The sequence below is a fragment of the Schistocerca piceifrons genome, chromosome 5 (assembly GCF_021461385.2).
Source record: "Schistocerca piceifrons isolate TAMUIC-IGC-003096 chromosome 5, iqSchPice1.1, whole genome shotgun sequence".
Taxonomy (NCBI): domain Eukaryota; kingdom Metazoa; phylum Arthropoda; class Insecta; order Orthoptera; family Acrididae; genus Schistocerca; species Schistocerca piceifrons.
Window position 1 is genome coordinate 364,876,572 of NC_060142.1, and position 24,972 is coordinate 364,901,543.

The window sequence follows — 24,972 nt, forward strand, 5'->3', positions numbered from 1 at the left end:
TTACTTCTGCCAGTATCTCGTCTCTTACCTTCCAAACTTTACAGAAGCTCTCCTGCGAACCTTGCAGAACTAGCACTCCTGAAAGAGAGGATACTGCGGAGACATGGCTTAGCCACAGCCTGGGGGATGTTTCCAGAATGAGATTTTCACTCTGCAGCGGAGTGTGTGCTGATATGAAACTTCCTGGCAGATTAAAACTGTGTGCCCAACCAAGACTCGAACTCGGGACCTTTGCCTTTCACGGGCAAGTGCTCTACCATCTGAGCTACCGAAGCACGACTCATGCCCGGTCCTCACAGCTTTACTTCTGCCAGTATCTCATCTCCTACCTTCCAAATTTTATAGAAGTTCTCCTGCAAACCTTGCAGAACTAGCACTCCTGAAAGAAAGGTATCCTGGCACACAGTTTTAATCTGCCAGGAAGTTTCATATCAGCACACGCTCCGCTGCAGAGTGAAAATCTCATTCTAGAAACATCCCCGAGGCAGTGGCTAAGCCATGTCTCCGCAGTATCCTTTGTTTCAGGAGTGCTAGTACTGTAAGGTTCGCAGGAGAGCTTCTGTAAAGTTTGGAAGGTAGGAGATGAGATACTGGCAGAAGTAAAGCTGTGAGGACCGGGCGTGAGTCGTGCTTCAGTAGCTCAGATGGTAGAGCACTTGCCCGCGAAAGGCAAAGGTCCCGAGTTCGAGTCTCGGTTGGGCACACAGTTCTAATCTGCCAGGAAGTTACATATTAGCACACACTCCACTGCAGAGTGAAAATCTCATTCTGGTCAATAGTGGTGTTGACATTATCAACTTTAATTTGATATGTCATATGGTGGGAAAGCTTCAATGATTTAATTGTTGTTAATTTTTACTGTCCAGCAAAATAACCACAATTAAAAGCAATTGTAATGTTCTTAATATTTATCATATAACCATGCTTAAAGCTGCAATGAGATCATCTCAATAGGAATAAATTATTAGAGTTGGAACATTTTTGTAAGCTAAAAAAATGTGTATTGTGAGTCTCATAACATTGGCTTACAGAAAAATCAAGTAGTTTTTCATACCCTATAAGCACACACTGGCAGCACACTATAATGAGCAGAAATAGGGAAAAAAGGGGGTGGGGGGGGGGGGGGGGGGGAGATTGCAACATTTGTGAGACAATACATAATTTTTTTAAAAATAGATATAAGATCATACTCCAATGAATTAAATGGCAAATTTAGCTGTAGAAGACTGATCGAATAGAATATCATAATCATCCAATTTGTATAGATATCCAAATGATGATGTTAATTTATTGTTTGAGAAATTTGAACAAATGTTGAGAAAATTTTTAAAACTCAAAACTCATATTGCTGTATGTGGTGATTCCAACATAGAGTTGTCTGGCTCAAGTGAGTCAACTCAAAAACATTTTTAAACTTGCTTAGATCATTAAATTTATTTATAATAGCAATAGCCCAACATGTGGAAATGTCTGTTTTGACAATATGATAGTTAATTTTTCAAGAGACCTAAACAGTGTTATCATAGCATATGAATGTTTTGCAAATCATGATCCACTACACCTCACACACCACCATGCACAGTCAGATAATGACTGCCAAGCTTGCCACGGGTTAGAGGTCAGAAAGAGGAATGTTTTAAGTTATTCACAGACTGCCTTAGAAACAAATTGAGACTTTGTTTATGAATATGATGCAAATAAATTAATTGCTGAAACTCTCTGCAATAATTTCTTGAAGACATACATTGATTTATGGTACTCTTGTTCACCACTGAAAAGAAACAGTCTGAACCAAACAAAAAATGAAAAAGAAAAGAAACAGTTCTAAACCTATATGACCTTGCTAGTATCTGGGAAAAAATGCTTTCACTGTACAAGATGTGTACAAATAATTGCAAACATTGCACAGAGCAGTACGACATTTTTTATAAAGCCTGCCTGAAACGTAAAAAACATTATAACGCTGAACTTAAACTTGCCAAACAATTTGCCTATGAAAATTACATAGAAGAAATTACACAGAAGCAGCTCTGAGAAATATAAAGGTGCTTGGGATATTATAACACAAGAATCCACTTCTATCCAAATTGGTTGGTTGGTTGGTTTTGGGGAAGGAGACCAGACAGCGAGGTCATCGGTCTCATCGGATTAGGGAAGGACGGGGAAGGAAGTCGGCCGTGCCCTTTGAAAGGAACCATCTCGGCATTTGCCTGGAGCGATTTAGGGAAATCACGGAAAACCTAAATCGGGATGGCCGGACACGGGATTGAACCGTCGTCCTCCCGAATGCGAGTCCAGTGTCTAACCACTGCGCCACCTCGCTCGGTCTATCCAAATTAAAACATTCTGCTTGAGCCAGAAGAGCTCAATAGATACTTTATTATGATAGTGAATGAATTAAGACCTAAAATTAACCAGTCAGACACATCAGAAACTGACATACTTGCTGATCATCTTCCTAGAGTAAATGACTTCCACTGGGATCTTGTAGCAACAGTAAAAGCTGTTTGAAATATTTCTAACTCAAAAAGCATGAACTGTTACTGGCTATCTAATTACACATTGAAAAGGACAATACACCTTATTTGCAAACCACTTGCTTTTAGTATGAATAAAAGCCTTGAGTTTCGAGTTTTCTCCAAGCAGTTCAATATTTCAAAAGCTAATACAATGCCTGTACACAAAAAGGGAGAAAAGAATGCCCCTGAGAACAACAGGCAAATATCTATTGTTGCAATCTTTTCCAAAATATCTGAAGTAATTTTTCACATACTAGTCAGAAACTACTATGAAAAACATAGCCTTCACCACACATCAAGATAGGTTACAGTTATGCCAGAAATCACTAAATTGGTTCACATCTAATAAACCACTCTGCATCCAGAGAAAATCACTAAATTGGTTCACATCTAATAAACTACTTTGCACCCAGAGAAAACTCAACACATGCTGCTGGGACAAGATAAAGAGATAGAAGCAAAATCTGTAAAACTGCTTGGAATACATACTGATTTCAAACTAAAGTGGCAAACCCCTATTAATCATGTCTGCAGAAAGAAATCAAGGGTGTCCTCTCTCATATGGATACTATCTGATATAGTGAGAAATAAATATCTCATGAAAGCTTGCTGCAGACTTTTTCAGTTTCACATATCCTACGGGCTGTTGTTATGGGGTCACTCATGTCATGTTAGTGATGTATTACTGAGGGAAAGAAGGTGCTAAGAATAATGTGTAAGGATGGTCCAAGGGAACACTGATGTCTGTGATAAATCTTTATATCTATGTATCATTGATATATATGGAAAAAAAAAACCATAGCAGAGACTGACACAAGAGAGAACAAATGTTGTCATGACATTAGAAATAAGATTAATAGTGACAATCCTAGACACAGGCTGACAAAAACAGGCAACTCTCACAAAGTGAACTGTCTGAAATAACAGTTTTTAATAAATTGCCACATTCTGCAATGAATACTTCTTTCAATAATTTTAAAAGTAAGTTTTATACATGGTTAATAAACAATCCATTCTACAGTTTGAAAGAATTGCTGAATACTAGTAGTGTAGAAAATGAGTTTTAGGATCAGAATTACAATCCCTTACAACAGATTAGTATAACATAAATTGTTTGTACATGCAATGTGAACAGTAATTAATATAGAGATTGCTGTTGTATATCAACGTAAAGCCCATTTCGCTACATGTGGTCAATGGCTAATAAAGGATCTGATCTGAATTGTGATTTTTATGGTGTATTTGGTTTTATTATATCTTGATTGAAGTCTGTAACATATTATCCCTGGAAACGCAAACTCTTTCTCATATTCTGTTTATTGTAGTTGACAATGTTCCTTCTCTGACTGCCTCATTCAAGTCTGTATGTGCCAGTCATGGAAACTCCCATCCCATGTCCACTGGTCAATGCTTACTAGAACCAGTCCTGCTGGGCCATTACACTGACTGTTACTAGAGTATACAACAAATAAAACTGCCCAGCAGATGTAAATATACAATGAGAGAAATGCTCTCACTTTTACAGAATGGGAAAGATTTTGCTTCCATCACACTTGAGCTGAGAGAAGCGAAGCCTAAGATCAGAGTCTGAAGAATGTTGCACAGTAAGGACAGTCAGTACATAGGCTTTCAAGAAAACATGGCCAATTTTTAACTGTGGTCAGTAATATGTATGCTTAATCGTGAGACACTGACATAAAATAACTGAGCTCTGGTGACTACAAGGCAGTGACCTGATGTCTGCAACTGTCTTTCCTGAAAAAGGGCTTAATATCCCTTTCCTCTTGTTCCTGCGAATTTGCTCTGTCTTTTCTCCATTTTTGGTGAAAGGATTTTAGAGAATTCTGAAAATTAAAAACTTACAAATTTCTGTCTTGTCATGACTGCACCAATTGTTTTAGTTTCAACATCCAGTAAATATTTACTTATCTTCAGTCAGAAATGTTACTAGCACCCACCTATCATGTTTGTTTAGCTTTTTGTGACTCAAAAAGGGATAAAGTATTTTTTACCATCAAAAAAATGAAAGAAATGGAGTAAAGTGACATATGTTTATTATTCCCTTTTACAACTATCAGACAAATTAGTTGTTGTGACCTTACTTTATGTGGAATAGAACCTCATTTTGGAACTTTAATAACAGACAATCTGTCACTTCATAATCTTTACTCTCAAGAGAACAGGTTTTTATGCACCTTTATGCAAATGCTCTGTTGTAATCAAGAGTTTTGAATCTTCTGTGCTATTCCAGAATTAAATGGTAACAAAATGTACTCACTGGATAATGTCTCTGTTGATGCGTCCATTGATTTTTTACTATCCAGTTGCACATTTGTCACATCTGATTCCATCATAGAATCCTTCCCACCACCTTCATCATCATATTTTATGATGTTTTCTCCAACACAACCTTCCTCTTTTTTCTTTTGTGTGTCTTCTTTGCATATGGCATTATACACAATTAAAATCAAGATTAACACTGAAATAAGGAATAATATTCATTAAACAATGAAGTAGCTCAAAGCTGTACACAATGTAAGAACAGATGTTTAATCTAAAATGTGCTCTCCCAGTATTTAATTCTCATCATTTAGTAATTTACAATGAATTACTTCTATCTTTCAGAATCTCTTCAACTTCTGATTTAATCTATTTTCCATTTCCAACAACTCGTATCATTTAGTTTACCCTACAGAAAATGTAAGAGAGATGGCTTCATTACAACTTTAGTTTAAAAAAGTTTAAAAAAAAGGATAAAAGTTGCAAAAAAATTCGTGACAGTTAATGATATCAAAATACCTACTGAAATACATTACTCAGAAAAAAGGTGTACTCAATTATGTTTAACTATCAAATTATAAGTTAGATCATTAGAAGGAAGTGTATCCTGAATAACTTACACTTCTTTTATGGAGTTTGGGTTTTGCAAAAGTGTCAGTGAATTAGGCATGTTCCCAATTTTGATAAACAATGTCACTGGTATGGTTTCAAATATCTGTGAAGCATATGACTTTAATCTGTCATTAACTACTGAGATCAAAACACACTATATTAAACAAAAAAAATTAGAGTCCAAAAGAAATAATGAATCTATAATTACAATACTAGAAAAAATACCTTCTTCCTCTTAATTAAAATAGAATTTAGGTGATATAGGGGTTAATAATGCAGTTACCAAAATCTTTGATCACTTACTCAATTTCATTAAATGCCTAAAAAAGGAAATTTAATATGAAATTAAGTAAGAAAAGATTCTTCTGGGTAACTCCTCATATTTCATACAAGAATTTTCATTCAGAAATTTGTACCTATGTTTACCTCATACATAACATATATATTTCTGCTGTTTAATTATACTTTGTGGACTAATGTGCAAATGTTAGCATGAAACTATATTCAAATATTGGTTATGTTAATACTCTGCAAATTGATGTAGTCTGTAATAAATTGTGTATATGAACTATGTAACATGTAACTACTAACTTAGTATCCAGTTTCTTATCTCAAACATTTCCTTCATTACTCTTCCTCCTACAAACACAGGCATTGCACAATAACACATTGCTTGACAGTTTTCTAATTCCCAGTTTCTTTGAAGCTTTAGAGGTGGAACTGTTGAACGAGGTCTCATCAGTTTTCAAGCTATCTCAGTACAAGCAATACCATCATTAGTAATTGCATCCATTTTCCTCCATTGCTAACTTCAATTGTGTTTTACCATTAAGAAAACTCCAATCTTTTGCAACTAAAATTTATTCTTGAATACCAGACATGTTTCACTTAGTTATGTTAGGCATCTTCAGTGGTATTCGATTTTGTGTCCTGTTCATGCAGTATACATTTCTTGCTGTAAATATTTATTTGTACACAACCTATACTACAGTAAACTGCACATGCTTGCACTACTCTTCGTAAGATGTTTTAGAGCTCCAAAAGTGGGGAGATAATGGTCATGTGTGCATGAGCTGTGTGTGTGTGTGTGTGTTTTATTTTTTTTCTTTTCTGAAGAAGCCTTTGGCTAACCCTATAACTGTCTTTTCACTGTGCCTGTGTGCAACTCAACATATCATCTTTACTGTGAGCACCAATCTATCCTTTTCAAAATATTCTTGTATATGAAAATATTGATTCTGATGTCTTATTGCATTATGCACATTATTTATTTTAATGTATTATCGTGTAACATTAGCTCATAAGTACTACCATTAATTTACTATATTGCAACATGATGAATCAATTACTGTAAATTTTTAAAAATCAAGACTGTAAATAGAAAACAACACTTACTATTCCCATGTCAAAACGACTATAATGCTATTGGTATTAATGGAACTTGCAATAGTATAAATAAATACACGAATCCTCCTAGTGACGCAATACTTTAACACATCTGTCTTCAAATTCATTGATGACATCTTCATGGTCTAAACTCCTGAGGGTCAGATTCTACTCCTTCTCATTATCCTAAACATCCATTCGAAAATCTGTTTCATTGGGTCATTCTCAAACCAGCTACCTGCTGGTTGGCAGCACAGGTGCCCTTCAGTAGCTGCATCAGTGTTAGTCATGCAGAATACACTATTTTCTAATGGAAAAGTGATTTTTTAAAACATCTTTAATAAGTAAGCTCATTCCATTATATTTCATTTATATGGGCAAGTGATGGTTTCTTGACCTGAGGTTTTGTATTTAAATTATCGCATAAAATCGCATTACACATAGTATGCCACATTTTCCTCTTAGTAAACACTGTCAAATATCACATAACAACCATGATCTGTGATGGTTAAGAGTTACATTTTATTGTGAATAAGTTACTTAAGATGTACTGTGGTTAGTTGAGTGCTTAGCTCATGCATTAAATGGGAATAACTGCCTTTTTATGTTACATCATGCACCTGAGACATTAACCTGTATGCCAAATTTTTGCCACCCATAAATAACAAAAATTTGTGTTAAGTTATTTAGTTCTATTTTTAAGTGTTGGCTCAATATTGCTGTAGGATAGTCATACAGTGAGTGGTACGGTATATGAAGATTGCGATTTGAGTTCCATTGTGACTCGTCCAGGTAGCTGAGTGAATTAATGTGCCACTTCCAGAATTTAGAGATATGAGTGTGACCCAAACTGAATATGTCTCATGGATTAACAATGAGCTAGCCAGCCTGGATGTGGTTCATAGGTGGTTTCCCATGTCCAACTACATGGATACTAGCCTGGTACTCATGTCTCACCTCAGACACACACTGTGCTAATATTTAGAGAATATTCTGACACTTGCACATGAGATTTACTCTAGAGGCAGAATGATTGAGTACACAGATTCCACCTCTGAGGGAGTAGTGATATCAGGAAGGGCATTCAGTCACCATCACTAACATTGCCAAAATCTGTATAACAGCACCGGCCTTGTGGAGAATACAGGAACAGGCAAGGAAGAGGAGGAAGAAGAAGAAGAAGAAGAAGAAGAAAGCAAAAAAATGCGAAGTTCCATTGGGGAGATTTCAGTGGGGATCTCAAGGGGGATGTCAACAAGGCTATCCCATGGAATTGTAGGTTCTGCATAAAACATAAGACAATGTCTGAACAAGAAGCAAAGATTTGTGCCCATTAGGCTAAATCAGTTTACATGAAATTTTAACTAGACAGGTTAAATTGAGGATGGTGGCCGCTTGTTAAAGGTAACAAGTTATGGACATAAGGGGAACAGTTCTTCAACTTCTTCAATTACATATTCACTTACAGTATCCAGTAAGTCTGAATTGTTACCTGAAGTAGGAGGGGAAGAGCCTCATCCAGTTATGGGTCACAGTATGGTGCAGCAGACTTCTAGCAAAGAAACTAATGAAGTAATGGTCCAATCTGACATGTCAAAACTTACCCAAAAATGTTTCACAAAGGAAGAATACATCAAAAGATATGCACCATCAAAATTTCAGCTGCTAAGGTGCACTTTTTTTAAATAAATGTTACAGTTACTCCATTTTGCTGCACGAAGAACCACATATAGCAGCAGTTTTCCTAACATGCGAGTTGGCAAATAAGCAGATGCAACTATGGCAAAAGAACATAGCACTGCACAGCACGAAGTTCACAATACACACATGTGAATTTTGAGCACTCAAACCATACCAAAAATGTCTCAAATCATTAATTTTGCAGTTCGTATCAACAGCTAAACTGTTAAACAAGTAACTGGCAGACAAAATAAAATGAAGGCAGTGTATGATGATACATTACAAACGACTTCCATCAGTCAGTACTAATTTGTTGACATTAAAGATTTTATAACTGTTCCTGTAGCACAGTTTTTATAATAATTTTACAGACAATGAAACAGTTCTTTGTAGTCATCACAAAAATGCTAAGTGTCCACTGTATGATGAAAACAAACATTTTGCTTATACCCCGCACCCTTGATAAAAGATAAATTAATGCATTCAGACTCTTCCCAGTCATTTTTAGTTTCATTTTGGAAAGGAATAAGAAATGGTCATGGGCATTGTTCTGCATACTGTACTGTGTACCTACCATACTTGATAAAATTTGTAAAATGTGGTGATGCAAACAGACAATGTTGAAATGACTGAAATTTAACAGTAACATTCTGCTGACAAAGAGCTATCAGAAATTATACTGGCTGACAATTTTCTGAAAACTGCTTTATACTGTTCAAATATATTTTTATCGAGAGGCTGAATCGCACCATTAGTTCTGGGTGGAATCACAACTATATTAACTGATTTTTCAATTGTCGCCCTGAAGACAGAGGTGTCATTATGTCCAGCCAAAGAATCTAACAAAAGCAATGAATTATTTTCTGCAGATGGAAAGAAGAGGTTTTGATGTAACATTGAAAATTATTTCCCTCTTTTTCCAGCTTTTGCTGAGCTGATTCCAAGATTTTTGCGAGTAAACAGTCCTTTTTTTCTAATTGTGGTTCTAATTTGCCTTGAGGTTATTGAGGACAGACATGAAGCAGTGGAATCAGTATTCCATTGGCACTTACCACTGGCATTGTACACAAATGTGTCATAGCATTCATCAATTGTACAAGTGACTCTCTCTCTCTCTCTCTCTCTCTCTCTCTCTCTCTCTCTCTCTCTCTCTCTCTGATTGGCTTTATACAAAGATTTTAGAGGATAGCAAGAAGCTATCATATTTGCTATGAATTTATTTATAGTGTTACCTATTAATCAAATCTCCTCTACACATTTACTTGAGACAAATTTTGTAATTTTGCAACCTTCCTTATATTATTTCCTGATTCTGTTTAACAAGGTCAAAGAAACCCATAAAACAGTAATGTTCATCTCACTTGCAATTCAAAGTGCCCAGTCTCACAGATCTTCATCAGTAACAGTGTACTGATTATCACATGCAGTTCTACATTTTTGAAATAGTCTTTCTTTCATACTTTTGTGAGCTTTATTTTGGCTCCTGTTTTGTACTTTGTGTAAATTTTACTTACATTTATACAATTCATGTTCAGATTTTATGAAGCAAAACTGGCTTTGCACACTGTTTAAATTGTATTGTTTCCTCTCTCCCATGAGTAACCAAAAATTTACAGATTTTTCTGTGTCACCAAAAGCTATTACTGTATGTTGTCTTTGAGCTTGGAAGCTAGTCTATTCTTGTTATGGACTTCAATTGGCACAACAATCATTGCTGAACCCACAATTCACAGAATCATCCAAGTTATTCCCCATTTCTTGTAATGTTTCCACAGTTACTAACAAAATGGCAACATCATTCAAATGAATAGTCACTAAATTAACTAATAAATAATGCACATCTAGGTCTTCAGGACAAGTAGATGATTTTGACTGAGTCCACATTCTCCATATTTCACCTTTGTGAGGTTGAAAATATTACTTTGATTCCACATTACTGTGAAATGCTGGAATTGGCACAAAGACAGATGCTATTAGCACGCTTATACAAAGAAATTACAAAGAAAATTAATTCAGTTTTGTCTCCATTGTTAATACTTAGCAGACCCACAAAGGCAGTTACTAATTATTAAAGGTATTAAGTGAGTTGCAAATTCAATCATATAGAAACTGAGAACAACTATCAAAGAAACCATCTATAGAAACTGAAATTCACTTTACAAATTATGATCATGTTGTGCCATGTTGTCTGTTTACAGATATGGCATCAACCAAGGCTATATTCTCATCATGTTGCACATGCACTATCTGCTACATCTACAGTATGCGTGCATATTTCTCCACCCACCACATGAGCTACGAATCTGCCAATTTTCAACATTAAAAAAAAAAAAAAAAAAAAAAAAAAAAAAAAATAGAGTGTGTCTTACCAACTAAATTCCGACTTTTTTGCTGCATATTCTCCCTGTATAACAAATTTCAGGGGAGGTTTTGACATGTTCTAGTGGACCATTCCCTAGATCATTAACAAAAGAAATTAGTAGGAAAACCATCTTGCTGCTATGTAAAAGGCATTGCAGGTGTGTAGGCCAGATGGTAAAGGGACGGGGTACCAGGCCACTACTATTGTGAAGCCAAGTGCTAGCCTTAGCCAGGTAACAGAGGATCCAGAGAAATTGTTAATGTTTGGTGGCCATGTGTGACAAGTTTGCATTGTTCTGCTGGTAGATACCATCATGTGAAGGAAAACAAAGTGCATGTAGGGGTAGACATGGTCCCTAAGGATAGATGCATGCTTGTGTTACATCGTTGTACCCTCCAGAATGATGAGATCACCCAGAGAATGCCACAAAAACATTCCCCAGACCATAATGTTACCTTCTCCAACATGGATCCTACCTACAATTCTTGCAGGGCTACACAGGTCAAATGTCACCTGTCCAATGGAATATAAAACATACTTCATCTGAACAGGCCACTTGTCACCAGTCAGGGGACATCCAGCTGTGGTATTGGCATGCAAATTCCAGACTTTCTCACTGATGAACTGAAGTCAGTATGGCTGCATGAACCAGGTGCCTGCTGCTGATGCCCACATGCAGCAATGTTTACTGAATGGTCATTGAGTGGACATTGAGTGATTCCACCCTTGGTCCACAAGCCAATGATCATACCTTACTGGACATCAGATAAACTGCTCAATTCCCACATTATTATGATGACTGCCCCTTGGTTCATCTGGATGATCAGTAGCTCAACTGTTATATGTCTGATTGCCCATGCATATCACTGCAGCCTTTTTTTCACCCATATACCTGTGGTCTTTGGTGAATCCTAGATGCCACGGCCTCAGTTTCAGATAGTGCCATTTTGCCACACTTGGTATATTTTAACCATGGTGGCATGACAACACTTTTTAAACTTAGTCTTTCAGAATTGATTCCACCCTTGGTCCACAAGCCAATGATCATACCTCACTGGACATCAGATAAACTGCTCAATTCCCACATTATTATGATGACTGCACTGCTTTCCATGTCCCGCAGACATGATTTAAATATACCCTAGCCTGCTAACACTACCACCTGCCATCTGTGAATGCTTATTGCACATTGACATCGACCATAGGTGGTGGACACATTAATGTGCCTTGCCTGTGTAGATCCCCATTGAGATACTTTGAACTGTTTATGAGGAGTTTGGATTCCTTGCTATGCTATCTGCCTTTGGAAACCTTAATCTGATCCTAAAATTAGTTCTCAGTAATTAACTTTCCAACACAGGTGGATAAAGTCAGTATGACCATAACCAATAATTTTTTCTTAGATGAAGATCAAAGTAAGATAATAACTGTATACCCAGCAACATGTGTGTCCTCCGATCATGGTGAACAATTGGATAGGATAAATAATATAGTGTCTTACAGAATAGATGCTCTTCATTTAGAATTATTAAAGACTCCAGGACTAATATTTTTAAGTACAGTTACAACAAACGACCTGGGATCAAATTCATAATTAACCGAATGCTGACATACAATTTAGTTTGTTGTTGTTGTTGTGGTCTTCAGTCCTGAGACTGGTTTGATACAGCTCTCCATGCTACTCTATCCTGTGCAACCTTCTTCATCTCCCAGTAACTACTGCAACCTACATCTTTCTGAATCTGCTTAGTGCATTCATCTCTTGGTCTCCCTCTACGATTTTTACCCTCCATGCTGCCCTCCAGTACTAAATTGGTGATCCCTTGAAGCCTCAGAACATGTCCTGACAACCGATCCCTTCTTCTAGTCAATTTGTACCACAAGCTCCTCTTCTCCCCAATCCTATTCAATACCTCCTCATTAGTTATATGGTCTACCCATCTAATATTCAGCATTCTTCTGTAGCATCACATTTCGAAAGCTTCTATTCTCTTCTTGTCCAAACTAGTTATCATCCATGTTTCACTTCCATACATGGCTACACTCCATTCAAATACTTTCAGAAATGACTTCCTGACACTTAAATCTATACTCGATGTTAACAAACATCTCTTCTTCAGAAACGCTTTCCTTGCCATTGCCAATCTACATTTTATTTCCTCTCTACTTCGACCATCATCAGTTATTTTGCTCCCCAAATAGCAAAACTCATTTACTACTTTAAGTATCTCATTTCCTAATTTAATTCCCTCAGCATCACCTGACTTAAATCGACTACCTTCCATTATCCTCATTTTGCTTTTGTTCATGTTCATCTTATATCCTCCTTTCAAGACACTGTCCATTCCGTTCAACTGCTCTTCCAAGTCCTTTGCTGTCTCTGACAGAATTACAATGTCATCAGCGAACCTCAAAGTTTTTATTTCTTCTCCATGGATTTTAATACCTACTCCGAATTTTTCTTTTTGTTTCCTTTACTGCTTGCTCAATATACAGATTGAATAACATCGGGGAGAGGCTACAACCCTGTCTCACTCCCATCTCACCCACTGCTTCCCCTTCATGTCCATCGACTCTTATAACTGCCATCAGGTTTCCGTAGGAATTGTAAATAGCCCTTCACTCCCTGTATTTTACCCCTGCCACCTTCAGAATTTGAAAGAGAGTATTCCAGTCAACATTGTCAAAAGCTTTCTCTAAGTCTACAAATGCTAGAAATGTATGTTTGCCTTTCCTTAATCTAGCTTCTAAGATATGTCATAGGGTCAGTATTGCCTCACGTGTTCCAATATTTCTATGGAATCCAAACTGATCTTCACTGAGGTCAGCTTCTGCCTGTTTTTCCATTCGTCTGTAAAGAATTCGTGTTAGTATTTTGCATCCGTGACTTATTAAACTGATTGTTCGGTAATTTTCACATCTGCCAACACCTGCTTTCTTTGGGATTATATTCTTCTTGAAGTCTGAGAGTATTTCGCCTGTCTCATACATCTTCCCCACCGGATGGTAGAGTTTTGTCAGGACTGGCTCTCCCAAGGCTGTCAGTAATTCTAATGGAATGTTGTCTACTCCCGGGGCCTTGTTTCAACTTAGGTCTTTCAGTGCTCTATCAAACTCTTCATGCAGTATCGTATCTCCCATTTCATCTTCATCTACATCCTCTTCCATTTCCATAATATTGTCCTCAAGTACATCGCCCTTGTATAGACCCTCTATATACTCCTTCCACCTTTCTGCTTTCTCTTCTTTGCTTAGAACTGGCTTTCCATCTGAGCTCTTGATATTCATACAAGTGGTTCTCTTTTCTCCAAAGGTGTCTTTAATTTTCCTGTAGGCAGTATCTATCTTACCCCTAGTGAGATAAGCCTCTACATCCTTACATTTGTCCTCTAGCCATCCCTGCTTAGCCATTTTGCACTTCCTGTCAATCTCATTTTTGAGACGTTTGTATTCCTTTTTGCTTGCTTCGTTTACTGCATTTTTATATTTTCTCCTTTCATCTATTAAATTCAATATTTCTTCTATTACCCAAGAATTTCTGTTAGCCCTCGTCTTTTTACCTACTTGATCCTCTGCTGCCTCCACTACTTCATCTCTCAAAGCTACCCATTCTTCTTCTACTGTATTTCTTTCCCCAATTCCTGTCAATTGTTCCCTTTCCCTGAAACTCTGTACAACCTCTGGTTTAGTCAGTTTATCCAGCTCCCATCTCCTTAAATTCCCACCTTTTTGCAGTTTCTTCAGTTTTAATCTACAGTTCATAACCAATAGATTGTGGTCACAGTCCACATCTGTCCCTGGAAATGGCTTACAATTTAAAACCTGGTTCCTAAATCTCTGTCTTACCATTATGTAATCTATCTGAAACCTGTCAGTATCTCCAGGCTTCTTCCATGTATACAACCTTCTTTTATGATTATTGAACAAAGTGTTAGCTATGATTAAGTTGTGCTCTGTGCAAAATTCTACCAGGCGGCTTCCTCTTTCATTTCTTAGCCCCAATCCATATTCACCTACTACGTTTCCTTCTCTCCCTTTTCCTACTACCGAATTCCAGTCACTCATGACTATTAAGTTTTCATCTCCCTTCACTATCTGAATAATTTCTTTTATTTCATCATACATTTCTTCAATTTCTTTGTCATCTGCAGAGCTAGTTGGCATATAAACTTGTACTATTGTAGTAGGCGTGGGCTTCGTGTCTATCTTGGCCACAATAAGGCGTTCACTATGCTGTTTGTAGTAGCTTACCCGCACTCCTATTTTTTTATTCATTATTAAACCGACTCCTGCACAATTTAGTTTATCCCATGGTAAATTCATATTATTATTTGAATATAGTTTTCCACATAAGCTAATCAGAAAAGACATTAAACAGCACTGTAAAAATTCATGGATAACTAGATGAATTAAAGTATTTAGTGAAAGGAAGAGGGAAACACACCTATTGACAACAATAAGTGAAGATCCTACAATAGGAGTGAACTGCAAAAGCTATTCAGAATTACTGGGAAAACTTATGAAAAAAAATCAAGTCCATTATTTCAGAAGTCAGTAATTTTGATAACATATTAAATCTATGCAAAGTGTAGTGAAATGAAAGATGGGATGACAGGTGCGCAGAACAGGGTAACATCATTACTCATTTAAAGGGAAGGGCAATAAATGATTAGTCACAGATAGTAGATATGTTTAATAATCATATAGCAGTATGTTGAAAAAGTATGTCAAGAAACAAAAGTCTCACTTACTTCTTCAAGTATGTCAAGAAACAAAAGTCTCACTTACTTCTTCTGAAATTAAGAAAATCATACATTCTATCAAAAATAAAACCCCATCTGGATTTTATGGCGTTTTCGACAGAGTATTAAAGACTTGTTCCCGTATAATACTGGCTGACTTTTCTAAAATATGTAATGCATCACTAACTCAGAGATTCTTAAAACCTATTATCAGAAAGGTGATAGATGGGATGTCAAAACTGCTTACACATTTCATCACATGACACCATTTTCTGAAATTTTTGAGAATGATACATATTGTGGAACAATATTTCACCTGTGCGATCATAATATATTCAGTAAACCACAGCATGGATTTGATGGGATAGTGAACCTATGTATAATGGCATATTTAACAAAAAGAAGTTCAAAGTTTTACTTAATAATTCAACCAATGTAAACAGGGGAGATTCTTCTGACTGAGAAGAAAATGATTATGGGGGTCCACAAGGTTCAATCTTAGAACCATTATTGTTTCTCATTAATGTAAGTGACTTTCCATTTAATATACAACAAGCAGAGTTAGTTCCTTCTGCTTATGACACTAGTATTGCAATCAATCCCAAAATACACATAGCAACAGAAGAAATGGTAAGCAATGTTTTTAATACACACATCAAAAAAATGTTTTGCTTCACCCCGGTTCCCAGAGCTCCTGGAGACAGATGTTGACTGTGGATATTGTATCACAGACACAGTCGCTTTGACTGTTCAGAGATGTCACTAAACCCACCCACATATGTAAACAACCATGCATGAGCAGCACCTATTAGACAGAGGGGGTCCACAGCCGATCAGTTCCAGTCATTCCACCAGAAAGGAGGTACAAGGCTTGTGTTGTCTGTAGTTCAACCATGCCTAGACAGTCAATATCACAGTTCCATTGTTACTTTGTGTCAGGAAAAGCTCTCAACAAGAGAAGTGTCCAAGCCTCTCGGAGTGAACCAAAGTGATGTTATTTGGACATGGAGGAGCTACAGAGAGACAGGAACTTCCAATGACATGCCTCACTCAGGCCCCTGAACGGCTACTACTGCAGTGGACGACCATTACCTACAGATTTGGCTCAGAAGAACTCTGACAGCAACGCCACCATGTTGAATAATGCTTTTCGTGCAGGCACAAGACGTCATGTTATGACTCAAACTGTGCGCAATAGGCTGCATGATGTGCGCACTTCAGACAGACGTTGATGCATGCCTGTATTCGTTGTGGCATACTATCCACAAGCTCATCAAGGCACTGGTGGTCCATATTGCCCCACTCCTCAATGGCGATCTGGCGTAGATCCCTCAGAGTGTTTGGTGGGTTATGTCATCCATAAACACCATGCAGCATGATACAGATGGGCCCAGCAACATGCCGAATGGACCGCTCAGGATTGGCATCATGTTCTCTTCACCAATGAGTGTTGCATATGCCTTCAACCAGACAATCGTTGGAGATGTGTTTGGAGGCAACCCGAAGAGGCTGAATGCCTTAGACACACTGTCCAGCAAGTGCAGCAAGGTGGAGGTTCCCTGATGTTTTGGGCTGGCATTATGTGGGGCTGACGTATGCCGCTGGTAGTCGTGGAAGGCACCAAAACAGTTGTACGATATGTGAATGCCATCCTCTGACCGATACTGCAACCATATCAGCAGCATATTGGTGAGGCATTCATCTTGATGGATGACAATTCACGCCCCCATTGTGCACATCTTGTGAATGACTTCCTTCAGGATAATGACATTGCTTGACTGAAGTGGCTAGCATGTTCTCCAGACATGAACCCCATCGAACATTCCTGGGATCGATTGAAAAGGGCTGTTTATGGATGACGTAACCCACCAAACACTCTGAGGGATCTACGCCAGATCGCCATTGAGGAGTGGGACAATCTGGACCAACAGTGCCTTGATCAGCTTGTGGATAGTATGCCACGACGAATACAGGCACGCATCAATGCAAGTGGACTTGCTACTGGTTATTAGAGGTACGGGTGTGTACAGCAATCTTGACCACTTCTGAAGTTCTCGCTGTATGGTAGTACAACATGCAATGTGTGATTTTCATGAGCAATAAAAAGGGAGTAAATGATGTTTATGTTGATCTCTATTCCAATTTCTGTATTGGTCTTGAACTCTTGGAACTGAGGTGATGCAAAACTTTTTTTGATGTGTGTAGTTTTCCTGACTGGTTTTCTATAAATGGCATCATGTCAATTTTTAAAAGACACAACAAATACAGTTTTGCACATCTATAGATGCTACACCAATAGTAATAATAATTATGGTGGAAACTTCATAACTTTTAGGTGCCTATACTGGTGAGAAATTAGGAAAAAAATTTGGAAGTATTAAAATAACTTAATTCAGTCTCATTTGCACTTCAAATTATTGCATATCTTTGGGAGAGAGTAGCCAGTAACTGCAAACTGTGTATTTTCATTCAGTAATAGAAAAATGTTCCGAGTTAACTCATCTTTCAGGAACAATACGTTTATTGTGTAAAAAAGTACTGTAATATGTGGTTCTCACCCATGATCATTTTGTAGACAGCTGTTTGAGGAGTTAGGGATTTTAACTTCACAGTCTATTTATTCCCTAATATACTTTGTCATAAATAACCCACTGCTGTTCAAAAGAAACAATGACACACATAATTACAACATCAGAAGAAAAAAGTGACAGTCATTGTTCCAAATTAAGGTCATCTTTAGCAGAAAACAAGTTTCACAATGCTGCCACCAATATTTATCACTTTCCCCCAATGATATAGAATGTCTGACAGGCAGCAAAGGTAAGTTTTAAAACAACTGGAAAAGTGTCTCCTGGACAACTCCTATTCCACGGCAGAATTTATATTTTTGTAGATTGTACAGTGTGATGGGTACAAATTACTAAATCATATCTGCATTTAAAAGGAAGGTCGGCATGCAGTCTTACTTAAATATGAATGTGTAATGTGAATATAAAATGACTCATTCAACATCATTATGAGTAATTGTACAAATGATCCATCGAAACTAAAACTAATTAACTTCAATGTGGTCTTAACCTTCACAACTCCATTTCTGAAAGATTTTGTTTTACAGCATGGGCACCACTTGCACCCAATTCAGCAATGTCAGTGCAAATATTGTGATAACCTTGCGAGCGTCTTTACAGAAAGACAATATTATGTTCAGTTAATTCATAAATACATCTCTTTATTATTAATTAAATAAATCTCTTTTACTGCTATGCATGCAACTACATATGCTATGGTATGCAATATGTCCCAAAATGCTGAAGAATATTGGTTTGTACTTTTTTCATGTGATGTCAACAGTGAGCATAATGGACTTATGGAGGCATCATTAGTTCACAGGCAATTCCATATAAAATCCCAAAAATGCGCTTTTTCACCATCTTTTGTACCAAAACTAAGTTGTGTATACCAAGAGGACTATGCGCAGAAAATGGCTGAGATTTTTTTGATATATTCCTAAGATCCAGATCTCAAGTAATATTGAAGATTTTCTTAATATACACTCCTGGAAATTGAAATAAGAACACCGTGAATTCATTGTCCCAGGAAGGGGAAACTTTATTGACACATTCCTGGGGTCAGATACATCACATGATCACACTGACAGAACCACAGGCACATAGATACAGGCAACAGAGCATGCACAATGTCGGCACTAGTACAGTGTATATCCACCTTTTGCAGCAATGCAGGCTGCTATACTACCATGGAGACGATCGTAGAGATGCTGGATGTAGTCCTGTGGAATGGCTTGCCATGCCATTTCCACCTGGCACCTCAGTTGGACCAGCGTTCGTGCTGGACGTGCAGACCGTGTGAGACGACGCTTCATCCAGTCCCAAACATGCTCAATGGGGGACAGATCCGGAAATCTTGCTGGCCAGGGTAGTTGACTTACACCTTCTAGAGCACGTTGGGTGGCACGGGATACATGCGGATGTGCATTGTCCTGTTGGAACAGCAAGTTCCCTTGACGGTCTAGGAATGGTAGAACGATGGGTTCGATGACGGTTTGGATGTACCGTGCACTATTCAGTGTCCCCTCGACGATCACCAGTGGTGTACGGCCAGTGTAGGAGATCGCTCCCCACACCATGATGCCGGGTGTTGGCCCTGTGTGCCTCGGTCGTATGCAGTCCTGATTGTGGCGCTCACCTGCACGGCGCCAAACACGCATACGACCATCATTGGCACCAAGGCAGAAGCGACTCTCATCGCTGAAGACGACACGTCTCCATTCGTCCCTCCATTCACGCCTGTCGCGACACCACTGGAGGCGGGCTGCACGATGTTGGGGCGTGAGCGGAAGACGGCCTAACGGTGTGCGGGACCGTAGCCCAGCTTCATGGAGGCGGTTGCGAATGGTCCTCGCCGATACCCCAGGAGCAACAGTGTCCCTAATTTGCTGGGAAGTGGCGGTGCGGTCCCCTACGGCACTGCGTAGGATCCTACGGTCTTGGCGTGCATCCGTGCGTCGCTGCGGTCCGGTCCCAGGTCGACGGGCACGTGCACCTTCCGCCGACCACTGGCGACAACATCGATGTACTGTGGAGACCTCACGCCCCACGTGTTGAGCAATTCAGCGGTACGTCCACCCGGCCTCCCACATGCCCACTATACGCCCTCGCTCAAAGTCCGTCAACTGCACATACGGTTCACGTCCACGCTGTCGCGGCATGCTACCAGTGTTAAAGACTGCGATGGAGCTCCGTATGCCACGGCAAACTGGCTGACACTGACGGCGGCGGTGCACAAATGCTGCGCAGCTAGCACCATTCGACGGCCAACACCGCGGTTCCTGGTGTGTCCACTGTGCCGTGCGTGTGATCATTGCTTGTACAGCCCTCTCGCAGTGTCCGGAGCAAGTATGGTGGGTCTGACACACCGGTGTCAATGTGTTCTTTTTTCCATTTCCAGGAGTGTATTTGTCTGTTACTGAGATACAGAGATTCAAATTTTACCCTAGTTCTATATGAAAAATCAGGTATGACACAAAATCTAAATAATAAATAACCACAGAAATTGCTCAGTTCTTATTAGCACATTCACGAGGCATTTATCCAGAAGTGTGAGAAATACTCCATAAAGTGGAATGAGGCAGTGGGAAAGAGTAGGAAAAGTAATAAGTACTGGAAGATAGTAGGCAGTGATTGTGGTACAGAAAAAGCAAAGGAGACAATGGCAGAGTGAGAGAAAGACAGGGACACAGTGGTAGTGGAACTTAGTTGACAAGGACAGGACAGTGCTGGGAAAATAGTGATGGAGACAGTGCCAGTGAGAGAGGAATAGAGATGGAGAAAGTAGGAATGAGTGATAGCCAGTGATAATGACAGAGAGGATCTACGAGAATGACAAGGAGGAAGAGAGAGACAGTGACAGCAAGAAGAGACAGCAACAGTGGGAAGGAAAGAATGAGAGAGAGATAGCAAAAGAGAGATAGTGACAGTGAGAGGGGACAGTAGTAGTAGGACGGAATGAAGGAGACTGTGGCTATGAGACAGGAGACAATGACAGTTAGAGAGACACAAAGAGACAATGACAATGAGCTGGGCCAAATGAGTAAGTGAGAATGGGCAAGTGGGAATGGATTGGTTTGAGCAGCTTACAGCGATGGGCCAGGGGGTGTGAGTGAGTTACAGTTAGGTGAGCCTGTGGGAGTGAGAGGTGACTTTCATGTTAAAAGGAACTTGAATATATTCATATGCCAAAATTTTTGGGAAAATTTTTAGAGGTTATCAGGAAGGTAGAATGATCCACTTTTTGTTCAGCGTCTTTTAAATAGCAGCTTACTCACCTTTTGTATTCCAATATAAGCATTTCTTCATTGGTCATTTATACTCATATCTCCAGCAAATCTGTTGCTATTGCTTGCCTCTCATGAGTGAGTACTCTATGTATCAACCAAAGGCCTAGTGAAACATCTACATCCTTCAATGGGACATCAACCATTTCTTTTACCACTTACCACATGGTCATTTGAAAGACCCTGCCCAAATCCCTGCCTTCCTCTTCAAATGGTTATCACATCATCAACCCCTAAGCATGTCATAGTTCATCCATCCACCACTTATATTCTCAATCTTGGACCCTATGAGTCAGTCTCTTGTAAATGCAAGATCTGTCCTGTACACCCATCAAACAGTTCCTACTGAAGCACTACACAGACAGTTCGTTATTATTACGTGTGGAGGCAGCTATGTCATCTACCAGCTGTGTTGCAACTACTGTGCAGTTTACAAGGTAGTTACATCTAAGGTATCTTATCCACTGTTGGCTGGGTATGGGCTTGTTCACTCAGGATTCCTGAACAATGAACAGTTATCAAGTACCATAAACCCTAAGAATGTTTCATCTACTGCTGATGGCAGTGACACTAAAAGGTGATACATCTCAGAGTATGGGGATCTTTACTTAATGGTCTAACGTCTTTTCTGAAGTCGCTTTAGTAACCTCACTGTATGTGTTTAGGGAAGATATGGATATATCAATATGCATAGCATTGCCCACAACCTGAGAGGGCACCTTCGTTGGGGAAGCTGCTGATATCAGAGGCTGGGACCTAAAATTCTGTAGTTGGCCAATATAATATCATCTGGTAGCTTGCTCACCCTCAGCTTTTCCTTCACTATCTGCTGTTATCTGATTCTTCCTCTATGAAGTGAACTTCAACTGCCACTGCTGTTAACCTGAGGATGGATTGGAGTTGTATTTTGACTACCATACTTTCCAAATTACTGCATGACTAGAGTGACGGGTCTGTTACCTGGACTCCATGGGCTTGTATAATATTTCTATATAATGCTTCTACTTGATGAGCATGTGGCTTCCACCACCATAAGTCTTATCTGGAGCAGTGGTTAACAGTTTGACCACTGGCAGCATTTGGTAAATGTTTCATTTTGGCCATTTCTCCATGTTATTTTAAAACATCAGTTTTAACGTAATAAATGTGGTGTGGTCAAATTCGATGCAACTCATATATATGAGGAAGAGATTATTACTGGAAAATAAGAGCTCCAACTACCTGTTATATAATTGCTTTAATTATCAGAATAAAAAACTTATATTTTACACATTTGTGCACTGCGCAAAAACAGTCCATGCACATGAAACTCTGAGGACAATTTTGGCATTTCAATGACACCTGCTTGCTATGTTTGATAGCATGCTTTTGCCCACCAGCTTTGGAGAGTTTGTGGTAACAGCTGTTACGTTTTCTCACTGGAATTTCAACCAGTTTGTGATTGCCATTCATTGATGTCTTCCGAACATCATCAACCCTGAGGAACACACTTGCAATAGCCTCGTGGAAAGCAATGATACCCATTTTTTTGTTTTGTAATTTGAACAAAGTATGAGCATTTACAAGAGTAGTATTGATAAGTAATTCAAAGGCCACTTTGTGGTACCACTTCCACTCACTTCCACAAGCATGAGTCATAGGTTTTCTTTTGATCTGAAAGATCAATGAAGGGTTTTGTTGCATTGTAATCCACAGCTGCATTAGGTTTTTTCACTTCACCTCTACTTGTTTTCACTGCCACAAGCTCAGGTTTATGTTTGGTTGTCAAAAAAATGACATCACTCTTGTCACACCACTTTCCAACAACAACCTTTGAGTTGCTTTCCACAACCACCATTTATCATTCTTCAACTTTTTAGTGATGATATTTTTCAGATCTCCCCTTCTTTTTGCGTGGAGTGTTCCCACCAGATGAGTTTGTGTTCATAGAAGAATGTGCACCAAGTTCACAATAGTGTAAAAGTTATCTACAAAGAGGGTCCTTCCAGAATTTGAAAGTGAATCGATTAATTCTAAAATGGCTGCCATTGCTACATCTACAGCATTAACTTCTTTTACACAATACACTTTAACATTCCAAGTACATCCATCTACAGCACACACTTGGGATTATTTCCCTCCATATTTAAAACATTTTCCAGGAACATACTGATGAAATCATAACCTTCCACAAAATGGAACCATTGTTTCATCAATACAAACAGACGATTCACAAGCTTCCTAATTTTGAACACCTTGTCATGTTCATCTATGTTTTCATTGTCACAAAAATGTATGCAACTGAGGAGCAAATAAAACATATTTTGGGACATAACAGAAGACACCTGGTTTTTGTAAAGTGGATTCTGATACTAATAATCCTCGAGTCTTAGCTTATAATCAGGCCCCATCCACAACATAAGCCCCATACATTTTCTCTAGTCAAAGTCTGGATGATGGTGATAATGTTTCTGCAGCTATTTCACTAACAATCTTTTGCTCAGTATTGTTTGTTTCATTCACTATGAAATTGCACATTTCTTCATCAAGTAAAACATTGTAAACATCAATGGGATGGATATTTTCAGGTAGATTGTCCAAAAGTGCATTGCTTACTCCACAGTAAAAAAAAAGAAGTTTAGGTTTTATTCAGGAAGTAGGGAGCCCATCAGCACAAGAGATCTCTTCAGGTGACAGCTCACTTTCACTGTCTTCATCAGAGGAAGACGAAACTTTGTTTTCCCAATTTGTAGACATATTATTTGTAACTTTCACATGTACCTTTTGTTTCTTCAAAGAAACTACCACTACTTCATCTTCACTACTACTCCCGCTAAGGGAATGATCATGGTAATCTGGGTCACAATCACTACCGCTTCCAAAGAGTGATTCATCACATAAATCAATTCCTCCAACCATTTTCAGATTCTCTCCTCTTGTGAATCAATTTTTCACTGAACATCTATAATATCTTACTGAAAACAAGCACTACACATTGCCACATAGGTAAAAAAATATCTCTGCCAGCAAGGAACATGTACTGACGTTACATCGTAAACAGGTAACAACTGCCTGTCATCCATTCCTGCCACTACAAAACCAATGTCACAATACTTTTAACACTGGCCGGTATAATGTGAAACTCATTTGATTTCAATGCAGGTGTGACTGTATATGCTCCATAGGCAAATACTCAAGAACCCCCATGTGATCAAATATGATGCACATGGCGAAAACGGAAAAACTGATGTGCATCAACTATGATGCACAAGGTGGTGAAAGTTTTAATACACACATCAAAAAAAGTTTTGCATCACCCCGGTTCCCAGAACTTCTGAAAACAATCATTGACTGTGGATATCGTATCACAGACACAGTCCCTTTGACTGTTCAGAGATGTCACTAAACACATCCAAATATGTAAACAACCATGCATAAGCAGCGCCTATTAGATGGAGAAAATCCAACAGCCAATCAGTTCCAGTACTTCCACCAGAAAGGAGGTACATGGTTCGTGTTGTCTGTAGTTCAACCATGCCTAGATGGTCAATAGTGCAG

The 24,972-nt window shown here is 38.6% G+C and overlaps 1 protein-coding gene across 1 annotated transcript in view; it reads right to left on the minus strand.

Moving 5' to 3' along the window:
* LOC124798994 (neural-cadherin-like) overlaps positions 1-24,972 on the minus strand; it is a 331,157-nt gene that overhangs the window by 37,539 nt on the left and 268,646 nt on the right. Inside the window, exon 30 of the mRNA XM_047262530.1 lies at positions 4,798-4,998. Within this exon, the coding sequence (XP_047118486.1) occupies positions 4,798-4,998 (201 nt within the window). The remainder of the gene's footprint in view (positions 1-4,797; positions 4,999-24,972) is intronic.